The 12024-nt window shown below is 35.1% G+C and overlaps 1 protein-coding gene across 1 annotated transcript; it reads right to left on the bottom strand.

Annotated features, from left to right (window-relative positions):
- Nucleotides 1-253: 253 nt before the first annotated feature.
- LOC139893796 (4-hydroxy-3-methylbut-2-enyl diphosphate reductase, chloroplastic-like) lies at nt 254-10198 on the bottom strand. Its single transcript, XM_071876985.1, has 10 exons — nt 9964-10198; nt 9435-9631; nt 9159-9338; nt 8948-9079; nt 4276-4350; nt 4075-4180; nt 3894-3988; nt 933-1118; nt 766-852; nt 254-319 (listed from the first exon to the last, which is right to left on the bottom strand). The coding sequence occupies exons 1-10, from the start codon at nt 10196-10198 to the stop codon at nt 254-256; spliced, it is 1359 nt and encodes a 452-aa protein (XP_071733086.1).
- Between the last annotated feature and the right edge of the window lie 1826 nt (nt 10199-12024).

The following is a 12024-nucleotide window of genomic DNA, read 5'->3' as shown; positions in this document are numbered from 1 at the left end:
GTTTGTAAATGTCATCTAAGGGTATTTATGTAAATTCAGTCTTTCGCTGTGTTTTAAAAAAAAAAAAAAAAAAAATCAGGGTGTTACATATTGAACCTGTTCATATATAATACCATCTTTGTCATAATAAATAACAAGCTGTTAAATTTATTGTAGCATCATTACATTGAGATAGCTGTAACATAAATATATAAACCCACAAATGATGGAATGTTTTTGCATCTTCAACAAGTATAATTTTGTAACCTGTAATCTACACCATTTGCAGGGATTCTTCACGTTTAATCTCAAATACTCTCTTAAGAACATCCTCGACAGCCTACATAAGTCCAGTTTAAAAAAGTGAAAATCAAGAGATTTATGTAAACTAGACGTGGCGAAATAGGCGTGTTAGGTAATGGGTTAAAACAGTTGTGTCAAAATGGCTAATACGGGTTGGCTGAAACCAGTGGCGGAAACAGAAACGTTTTTATCGGGGGCAAAAAAAATTTAAAACATAACCATTTTTTTGGGCAATATATGGATGTTTTTGGGTAAAATATGGAGGTTTTTACTTAGACTTTTGGGCAAAATATGGAGGCTTTGGGGCAAAATAGAAAGACTTTTGGACAAAAAAAAATCCACTGGAAGCAAAACTCAAAAATCCAAAATTTTTGCATTAAAAATTTCGAATCCATTGGGGTGGGAGACCCCGCTTGTCCCTTACTACTTCTGTCCCTGACTGAAACTGTTTTGACTAAAACTGAAGGCTGAGATGCGAGTTACCTTGTCGGGAGTAGATGCACCAGAAGTGACACCAATAGTTACAGGGCCCTTTGGTAGCCAGTCTTCCTTCTCAACCAACTCACCATGCTGTACAATGAGAAGATTCAAGATGTGAACTAAATATTGAAGGCAAACATTGATTAACTTGTAAAGTTACAAGTGTCTACCATTGACTTATAAGCTATGTAATTTCCTGGGCCCACTCTCTGTACACTGTCTATCCAATAAGACGGGATGCCACGATCCTCTGGGATCTCTTGTAGGTGTGAAGTATTGTTCGAGTTCCACCCACCAACTACTAATATAAGATCCAATTTTTCATCCACCAGTTTATACATAGCATCTTGTCGATCCTAAAAATATTTATATTACATTTAGCATTAAACGTGTGACATTATTTTTTTTTTTAACAGCGATTGGGATCACCGAGGGGGACTAAACCACCCGTTGCGATCATCTCCCGTTGTGTTTTTAATATGTCGTCAACGGGGTCGAACTCCTGACCTCCCCTAAAGGAGGCATGCCACCAAAAGCTGGACCACATCACAACTTCAACGTGTGACATTATGATACGGTTAAGAGGATAGGCAGGTTGTGTATCTGATTAAAAGAGATTATTTTTAGTACAAAAACTAGTTGGTTTGGATTAACGTAAGATACCTTTTGTCCAAAAGTTTTAGAATTTTTATACACAATAGGAGCCTCGAGTGAGATGACAAGAATTTTGTTATCAGTATTATTCAATTTTTATGAATGAAGTGATTAAGGAAAGCTTATGCCTTCAATAAACGCTTTTAGCCCCTTTCTGCCCATTTAACCGATTCAAGTTGTTCCCATTTTGCTATTTTTTGCTAAAATTTAGGATTTGATCTTGATTATAATGTATTGATTTTTGAATCGTGTAAACACTTTCTCAATAAAGTATTTCGACCCTACTTGCTTTGGGTTCACAAATCCTTATTGAAATAAGACAAGAATAATGATTTAATTCCAGGCAATAAGAATTCAAATTCGGATATTAAAGAGTTTGTGTGTATTTCTATTTGTTCATGTGAAAGAAAATTCATATTCCCATATATACATGAAGTGAAAATGTGCGAGTGGAAGGACGCAACTTTTCAATCAAAAGGTGTAACTATTCAACGAAAAGATGCAACTTTTCATTCACACCTATTGAGAATAGTGAGTTTTTAACCCTTTTCAATGCTTCAATTTCCATAATACTATCAAGTTAACTCTTACGGGCGTGTACCCCGCACTCTCCTAACCCATTTTTAATTATAACTTAATTATCCTTGCTTTCAAGTAAATCAAATTAACCAAAATGCTTGTTGTAACACTAAACTCACCAACATTTTTATTAATATTTCAGCCGCTTGATCCATCCAAATTGACCCAGAAATGGGTCAAAGTTGCTACCACTAGTAGATACGCCAAAATAATACATTTAAATTAATTGTTATAAATTAAATTCAAATTAATTGTCAAATGTAGCAATAAAATATTAAATAATTAAAATAGTACTAATACCTGGAAAATCCATAGCTAGAAACGATGGTTATTCCAATGTTTTTTGTTATTTTTTTTTTTAAATACATAATCTTTTGAATGATAGTTTATCTAGTACTCCGTTATTTTTTAGATATATGCAAACTTTTTATATGTGAAAATAAAAGTTAGACTAAGACCATTTCTAGTGGTCACGCGCGGACGTCAGAGCCAGTTTTTGCGCTTTTTGCACAAAAAGCGCAAACTGGCTATGAGTCAGCAGGGTCAGTTTCTGACCTTTTCTAACAGTCAGAGCAGTTTTTGTGTCAGTTTTCAGTAGGGTCCACCAGTTTATTATTTTTTAAATTTTATTTTATTTGTAACACATTTTATATAAAAAAAATATTGACGATTATTAAAAAATAGTAGAACACGATTAAAAAAAACTAATAATTAAAAATCCTAAACACGATTACAAATTTATTAAAAAAAGTCCTAATCACGATTACAAATTTATAAAAAAAAGTCCTAAAACGATTACAATTAAAAACCTAAAATTAAAAGTTAAAAAACTTAAAGTCCTAAAATTATGAAAATGGGTTTGATTGTATAAAATTTGATAGTAAAAATTGGAATGTTGTGTGTAAAAATGGGATGGAATGAGTTATATTTATATATAAAATTATGTATTTAAAAAAAAAAAAAAAAAAAAAAGAAAATGAGTAAACGGCTCTATAGCCGTTGGGGGGACACAGACGCCACGTGGACCAATGAAATTCGAACAGCAAATCTAACGTTTTTTCCGTCATAGTCCTAACTAACGCCCCAAACTAACGGAAACTGACGCCCCATTAACGGCCGACAGTTTTCGTTAGTTTTGCCACCTAATCTGACCTTGGCAAACTGACGGATCACTAGAAATGGTCTAACAATTAGTTACTTTAAGGGTTAAATGTGAATATCAAGTAATCTGTAGGCGCTTTTGAAAAAAATAATACATTCAAACTTCACCCACTTTTTTTCTGCTAGTTGTCCTCACCCGAAATTCAGCCACCATTAAACTTCACTAAAACAAAACTTAAGTTTTTCTTAATTCAATCAGACAATCAATATTATTATAAATCAGGACTATACGTATAGTCAAAAATATGTAAGTGACAACAAAAAATGAAGCAAATTCCACCCGGATAAAACCTAAATGTGTAGCACGAAGATCGCCGGTATGTTGCCGGAAAATAAAAAAACAACCCAGCGGCACGTCTAAACAAACGCTGATAGAATTTAGTGCAAGAAGTCGGAAAGAAATTTCGAATTTTATAGTGGTGAATGAGATTTTTAACTCTTAAGGAAATGAGAGCAATTTCGGATTTAAAATGTAGGGTGGTAATATTTTGAAAGAAAGAGAAATTATATGAAAAATAGGTGGTGAGGATTTTAACATCCAAACTTCAAGTGCATATGGAGTGCATTTTTGCCATTTGATGTAACACATGTACTTCTTCAAGGAAATAGAAATGAAAAATAAAAATAAGAAATGACAAGACAGGGCAAATTAAATAGCAACTCAACTTTCGCATGTAGTATATATGGAGAATGGATATTGGAGATACAGAATGGATATTGGAGATACAATAACTTACTTGAGTAGCATAACAAATAGTGTTGAAACTTATGAAGTGTTCGATGACATTTTCTACTCCATATTTACTCATCATGGTCCTCTCCACTAATTTCCCTGAAAAAATGAAAATATAAATGAGTACCGGAAGTTGCAAATTCTAGACAAGTAGCGGGATATATATTAGTTAAATTGCAACTGACCAATCTCCTCTGTTTCTCCTTTGATCATTGTAGTTTGGTTAGATACACCAGCTTTAACAAGATCAGTGTCTGGATCAAACTCCTTGGATATTGCAAACTTGAATTTCTGCAAGTATCCAAAATTTTGAAATGTATCGATCTAAATTTCGAATAAAACATATAATAAGAAATCAGTGTTGAATACAGTAAAAATCAACATGCCTCCAGAAAGGCTTCTTTTGTGGAGCTAGATCCGTTAAGTTTGCCATCAAGGATGTAATCACACACATACATTGCCTGTTTCAGGTAGAAAACATGGTGTAAATAAATGTTCAATGCATCTTAATGAAAGTTCGGCTGACTTAAAATACACGAAAAATGGAGAACAAATGTAACATCCTGAAAAATGAGTAGATGTGTCGCATCTTGACACATGTGTTGCATCTATGTGTAAATAAGTTATAAACGTGTTTTAAGCCAAGAAAAAATTGGTTGGAAGCTTTCATTTTCCGTCTTGAGAGTTCCAGAAAACTCTCTCCCAGTGACAGAAGTTAGTGAGAGAAAGTGTAAGAAATTGAAGAAAGAGGGTGTAATCTTGACCCATTTTGTGCTTGCTTTGTTGATCTTGCTTGCTAGAACTCATTGTTAAGTAGAGATTAACCCTACTCCGAATTTGTATGTTTTGATTCTATAATTGAGAAGGGATTTAGAGTTGTTAATGTTTGTTGTAACTTTCTCAGACCGGGCTTAGATGTAAGATGACCTTTTTGCCTTTAGGCATGATTGTGTGATTAATTATGCTTTTATTTTATTTAAAAGTTTAATGTTATTTTATTATTTGGTTAAGACCAGTTTTTGACAAGGCTCAAAACAGGTTCATTTATTAGATTTTGGACTCGGGGTTGTCAAATTAAGTACGAAAGATATCAGATAACTGGTAAATACCCGTGTGTGATGGGGTATTGTGTTTAACACAATAATATGTGTATGGTACCAGTTCATTCCCTTAGTTTCCAGAATTTTCATTTCACCTCATCTTCACCTAACTTAATCCACACCATCTCAAACCTAAATCATTTGATCTCGAGTTGAAGCTTAATTTTAGTGTCAAATCGTTCCTTGTGTTGTTGCGATTCTAACAAGGTAAAGTTTGTATGATTCAGTGATCAAATCAGTGTCAAAATGGATATTTTAGTTAAGTTTTATAAAAGTGAGTTTTTGGTGTCAAATTGGTGCAATTTGAAGTTGTTTGATCTTAGATTTTGTGAGTTTATGTAGGTTTAGTGTACAAGATGTGTTCAGTTTTGAGGTCAAAAACGAGTCTTAAATCGAGATTTGGTGGTTTTTTGGGTGAAACCCGTAGCTGAGTTCATCTTCATCTACAGATGAACACGGTCGGCCGAGTGTCTCCTGACACTCGATCGACAATCTCGACCATCGACTGAGTGTGTAGACGATCGACCGAGGGTGTCTACAAATGATCATCGACCGAGTGACTAGACACTCGACCGAGTGTGTGTGGACAGTCGGCCGACTGTCTCTGACAGTCGACCGATGGTCTTTGGTAGCTGAAATTTTACTAACTGTTGATGTCTAGTCGTTATGCTGCCCATGTGTCTAATTTTGATTAGAACATTGTACAAACTTTAATTTCCTTATATCCATGTGATAAGGATAAGAAAGCAGCTCAGTGATAGATTATCTGAGCTCGTTACTGGTATTCGGTGAGTGGGTCTATCTCCGGATAAAGTAATAAGTAGCTTACACGCTACTTGTTTAGACTCTTTATTACCATGTTTATTTATTATAGCAATGTTTAGTATGACTGTCATGCGTAGTTAGATGTTGCCATGCTAGTTAGGACGATTGCATGACTGATTATCTGTGAACTTACGTGCGCACTGTGTGTTTGGACACCAACCGAGGCGGCAAGGTTGGGAACCCACCGAGGCGGAAATGTAGGGTTTGTGTGAGGTCGGCCGTGGTAAACTGGTCGGGTCATGATGTTACTGCCTGTTAAGTATAGCATATAAGGACGCATGTGTTGTGTCTGGACGGTTATGCAGTGGATTCAGTAAAGCGGACTTTCGGTAGATTGTAGCCTGATCAGCTAAGTCGTGTTCTCCTACAAGCCGTCAATCCTCATATTGTCAGTTGTGGTTGTTATATGCTAGTTCAGGACGTTAGTATATTTGTGACCGTTGCATGTTCAGTTACTTATGCTTGGTCTGTTAGATAGTATCCATTCACTTCGCGGTTGTGCTAATCCCCCACATTTCTTCCCATTGCAAGTTTAGGTACTGATGTTTAGGACTGGTGTTGCGGACGAGTTAGAAGACATTTTTGACTATGAGCTTAACTCTGATGTTTTTTACTTCGTTTTGGAACTGGTTGCGACCAGAATGTTGTACTGTTTTTATGTAACACCCTTTTGTGTAATGTTGTAATGTACGTTAACTATGTATGTTTATAAACTAATGATTTGTAAATATTAATCGGGATTATTTCTGTAATCATCTATACTTCTGTTGTGATTAAAAAAAATGAGGATATTAGATTTGTAAACCTAAAATTTGGTGTTTCTGGGGTTAGATTGTTACATAAAGGTGCAATGCAAGCACCAATTGTGGGTTTTATGTTAAGTGTTGAGTTTTGGTACAATGATGTGTCCAAGAATGTTTAAGTGTGTGATTTTGTAACAAAATAAGTGAAAACGAACTTTGAATGTTAACAAAAAATTGATAAAATGAGGAGTTTGTAGTCTAGTTAATTATGTAGCTAGACTTGTTGGTTTGGAAAAGCTTCAGATGTGTTAATTGATTAGAAACAAACACTTGTTTAAGTGTAAATGTAGTCAAATTCTGAATTTGGAAAAGAATGAGTTTAATGAAGTGGGTTGGTTGACATTTGTCATAATTATAAACTAGCCAAATCGATTATGTGGGTAGAAGGTTGAATTCCATATATTAGGATGGTCTTGATAGACCATGTGTGATAGAGTTTGGTTATGTGATTTGTATGAGATGTATGTATGTTTAATAGGTTGAATCCTACTTGAAAATTGGCTTATCAATTGTTGTGTGGTTGAAAACTTGCTTGGAAGCTTGGATTGATGTCAAATGCTTGTTTGATTGTTGGGTTATCTCATAATCAAGGTGAGTACAATGTGTGTATTAGTTGATAATTTTGAAATTGATGTGCAGATTGTTCTTGGTAGTATGATAAGGGAAGTTGCTTCATGTCGGGGACGCAGAAAGGACCCAAGTTGATGGTGGTTTGGCTTTGGGGCACCCATGCTTATGAGATGATGTCAGGTACTTGGTTCACGTCGGGGATGCAGTAAGGGCTCAGGTTAGCACTGGGTGTGCAATTTGGATGTTTAGGGGGCTTGCTTCACGTCGAGGACACAACAAGGATCCATTTGTGATTGATTGTATGAGGGGACTTGCTTCACGTCGCGGACGCAACAAGGATCTCAATGTGATTGTTTGTATGGTGTATGTGGTTTGACTATCTACATGAACTATAGTGGCTAATATGCATTATATTGTATTCACTAACTGAAAGCTTACCCGTTATTTGTTGAACTTTTTATAGGTTCTAAGAAGAAAAAGGTAAGGTAGGTGTTAGCTTGCTAAGATGAGGATGCCTTGATGACAGAATTAATAAATCGTATAGCCCAACAACATATTCAACATATAAGTCCAAAAATCCATCCTTTTCTAAACCAATTGGGTTTTTTTGAGAGAGACTTCTCCTTAGACTTATATGCATACATTTGTTTTGTCCCATGACCGATGTGGGATAACTTTCCAACACGCCCCTCACATCGACGCGTGGAACGGTTGTAGAGATGGCAGCACGATATCTTATATGCATACATTTGTTTTGTCCCATGACCGATGTGGGATAACTTTCCAACACGCCCCTCACATCGACGCGTGGAACGGTTGTAGAGATGGCAGCACGATATCTTATATGCATACATTTGTTTTGTCCCATGACCGATGTGGGATAACTTTCCAACACGCCCCTCACATCGACGCGTGGAACGGTTGTAGAGATGGCAGCACGATATCAGCCGGACTCGATCTCTTTGTAGTGACGGTGACACACACATGGGGGCCTGACTCGGACTCGCTTTGTAAAACCGCTTACCTGAGCTCTGATACCATGACAGATTTAATAAATCGTATAGCCCAATAACATGTTCAACATATAAGTCTTAGAGTCCATCCTTTTCTAAAATTAATTGGTGATAGAGGGACTTTCCTTGGACTTATATGCATACATTTGTTTTATCTCATGGCCGATGTGGGATAACTTTCCAACACTTGACATGGATGACTTTTGTTTAGTGATTGTTAGATGGCCTTTGCTTTAATGCATATGCTTGAGACTGAGTTTAGCTCGCAGGTTGGCCTTTGGAATTGGGGTAGCAGTCCCAACAATATGGTCATGGTATATTGGTCTAAAGTGTTACTTGTACTTTGGTTAAAATATAATAAACGGTCATTGTGTCAAGTAATCATTGTTTAATGTGGGAGATAGCAAGTTATGAAATGAAACCATGTTTTAAGACTGGAAGTATGTATTTTTAAACAAGTTTTGTGTTGGTATTGAGTTGGTTTTGAAATGAGTCAAAATGTGTTAAAAGTTAAAAATCTGCTGCAAGTGGTCGGATGCGCCGCATCGGTAAGATGCGTCGCATCTGAGACCCTCAAATTGTGTTTTGATGCGGTCATGGTTACCGGATGCGCCGTGATAGTGGGATGTGCCGCATCTACATAAGATGCGCCACGTCTGCTGTTTTTTTAAAATTGGTCGGTCTTGCGATTGTCAGTTGCGAGTCGTTTCAACAGAAAGCAAGTTAAAAGATAGGAGTAAACTTTACCTCATCCATATTCTTCACGATGACATACTTTCCTGCAAAAGATGCTGTTGCTATAGTCTCTACATGATCATAATTACCGTGAATGATAGAAGTATACTCCCCTTTCTTGTGATTTTCCACAGAATTCCACACCTTGGATCCCAAACACAAAATAATTAATAATTTAATAAATTATTTACTGACTCGATAAAGGGAGAGAACTCAGAACTACCTTAGTTACCCAAGGACATGTTGTATCAACTATTTGAACTTGTTTATTACTCAAAGTCATCATCTCATTGACAGCAACCCCATGAGCAGCCAATACCACAACGTCACCCTTATTAATCACATCAAACTGTTTCTCTCCATGCTTAACGGGAATCCTTTTAATCTCCATCTCCTCTAGCCTCTACATTACATAATTTAAAGTTTTATTGACTGAAAACATAGCATAATCTGAACAGTGTTAATGTCTAAAGCTAAACCAAGTAACTCATAATAAAACCTTGTTAACAATAGGGTTGTGAATAATCTCATTTGTGATCCAAATCGTCTCTTCTGGGAATTTTTTCCTTGTTTCATAAGCAATCTGAACCGCATTTCCAACACCCCAACAAAAGCCATAAGCGTCTGCAAGCTTCACTGTAACATTTCCCCATGTGTATTCATTATTATTCTCCTTCAGTGTCTTAATAATATCACCTTGCAGTAGGGAAAAAAAATCATTAACAAATTAGCAAACACCAATACAGTTAAGCATGGGCCTTAAAACCTAATTTATGCAACTGCATGCATTCTCATTAATTAGACTGCACTTTCCACACACTGACAAATATATGCACTTTAAAACAGGTACGTAATAAGATCATTACACCTTATAAACAATTACTTTTCATAAGTTCGGTGTTTATCAGTAACTCACTCGTACAAACTCAATTTTTTTATGCAAGTAATGAGATAAACTCGAACGTTAACAATAATTTAATTTAAGTCACGCGAATCCTACAAAACAGATAGGAGAGCGTATTTGTTACTTGTATACTCTTGATTCATGAGCTCCAGAGTCTCCTTTTTATAACCGAATCCTTTCCGGTTATAATTATCACTTCTAGTAAAATTATGGCGGAAAACTTTAGCATCAAAATCAGAACCCTCGGAATCTCCAGTGGAGCATCGAACGGATATCGGTTTCCGGCACCGGAATAGTTTGATATCCGGCAATGAGGTAGGAGTGTAAGTTGAGAAAGGATTCAATCGTAAAGATGCCATTGAATTAACAAATTTAGTGTGTGATTACATTGGCTGTATTATTTCATATTTATAATGTTTTGTCTGACTAATTGAGGGAATAAACATTTATGTGCTTTTTTTGGTTTTCAACGGATGCCTGCGCGGTCCTGGGAAAAAAAATAACGTAAAATTAAGGCAACACATTTTCAACATTTTCTAAATTCATCAATAGTGTACGAAAAATTATGTATTTTAAGCCGTGTTCAATATTTGGTTTCACGTTTAATTTAAAAACTAAATTGAAAAAAATCAAACCGAAACCATAAAACGGTTTTCGGATTGCGCAAAATCGAAACGGAATTTGAATTCGATTTTCAGTTTGGGTTCGGTTTTGAAAATTTTGAATTCAGTTAGGTTAAAATGAAAACCGAATTCAAAAATAATATAATATAATATATATGATCATGATTATTATTATTATTATATTTAATAATTATTATTTGGTAAATGTCGATTGTCATAACTATTATGGTTTATACAAGCTTTTTTGTTAAGTTATTGAAAAGTAAATCTTGTATTATATATTGGTATCGTATAGTATGTCTTTTACATTATGTACAGGTGCATGGAATGCAAGGCATAACATATAGGCATATAGCCAAGCAACTTCTACCCAGGGCCGTCACATTGATTTTTGGGGTCCTGTGCTGGATCAAATTTATAGGGCCTTAGACACAAAAATTTTGTAACTCGTTATCATATACGTGAACTTCTATGTACCTCTTTTTGATTTTCGGTTCGTCTTTTATTTTGTAAGAATTAGATTTTCCAGTTTATAAAATAATATAAATAACAATAATAATAATAATAATAATAATAATAATAATAATAATAATAATAATAATAATAATAATAATAATAATAATAATAATAATAAATACGGAGTATAATATAAACTATGAGAAAAATACCTAATATGAATGGAGTGAATGAGTCGACGTGGATGGTGGACGTAGTTTCGAGGCAGACAAAATGTCACATTTCTTTCAAAAGGCACACGGATACCCATTTTCTTTTAGGGATTATCACTAAAATGTCCATTTTTTCTTCTTTTTTTTTACTCATAACTTATAAAAAATAAAAGTTGACAATTTGTCCGCGCAAAGACGCAAGGTGCTTGTTTTGCGACCTTGCTTCCCGGTGGACGCAAGCACGTAATGTGTCTCTTGCGACCTTACTTCCCGGAGACGCAAAGTGCCTCTTGCTCCTGCCTGATGTCATAATCAATGTTTTATTTCAGACATTTCATCAAACACCTTATGTGCATCTTACGTGATAAGATTTTTTCCGACAATTATACTCATTTTCTAATTAAAAGTGTGTCAACATTGGATTTTTATTGAAACAACATATTAAGAAACGAAGAATTAGAAATGAAAAGAATAAAATCGTCGGAAGAAACGAGTAAAAACATAGGACCTGCAAATGTCGATGAGATATTGGATACATACATACAGTTAGGGATTAGGTATTAAAATATTCTTGATTAAGGTATTTATGTATCTTTTTTAATATATAATAGATAAAGGTGGCCAATTATACTCATTTTCTTATTAAAAGTGTGTCAAGAACTCAAGATTGGATTTTTATTGAAACATATAAGTCCTAAAAAATTGTTTCACGTAATATGCAAATATGAACGTAAGGTGTTTGATAAAATGTCTGAAATAAAACATTGATCATGATATTAGACAGGAGCAAGTCTTGTGTCCTTGCGTCCTCTGGAAGCAAGGTCGCAAGAGGCACCTTGCGTCCTTGCGTCCACCGGGAATTAAGGTCGCAAATAGGAACCTTGCGCCCTTACA

The sequence above is a fragment of the Rutidosis leptorrhynchoides genome, chromosome 2, assembly GCF_046630445.1.
Source record: "Rutidosis leptorrhynchoides isolate AG116_Rl617_1_P2 chromosome 2, CSIRO_AGI_Rlap_v1, whole genome shotgun sequence".
Lineage (NCBI taxonomy): Eukaryota > Viridiplantae > Streptophyta > Magnoliopsida > Asterales > Asteraceae > Rutidosis > Rutidosis leptorrhynchoides.
This window is presented reverse-complemented; position numbering and strand designations above follow the sequence as displayed.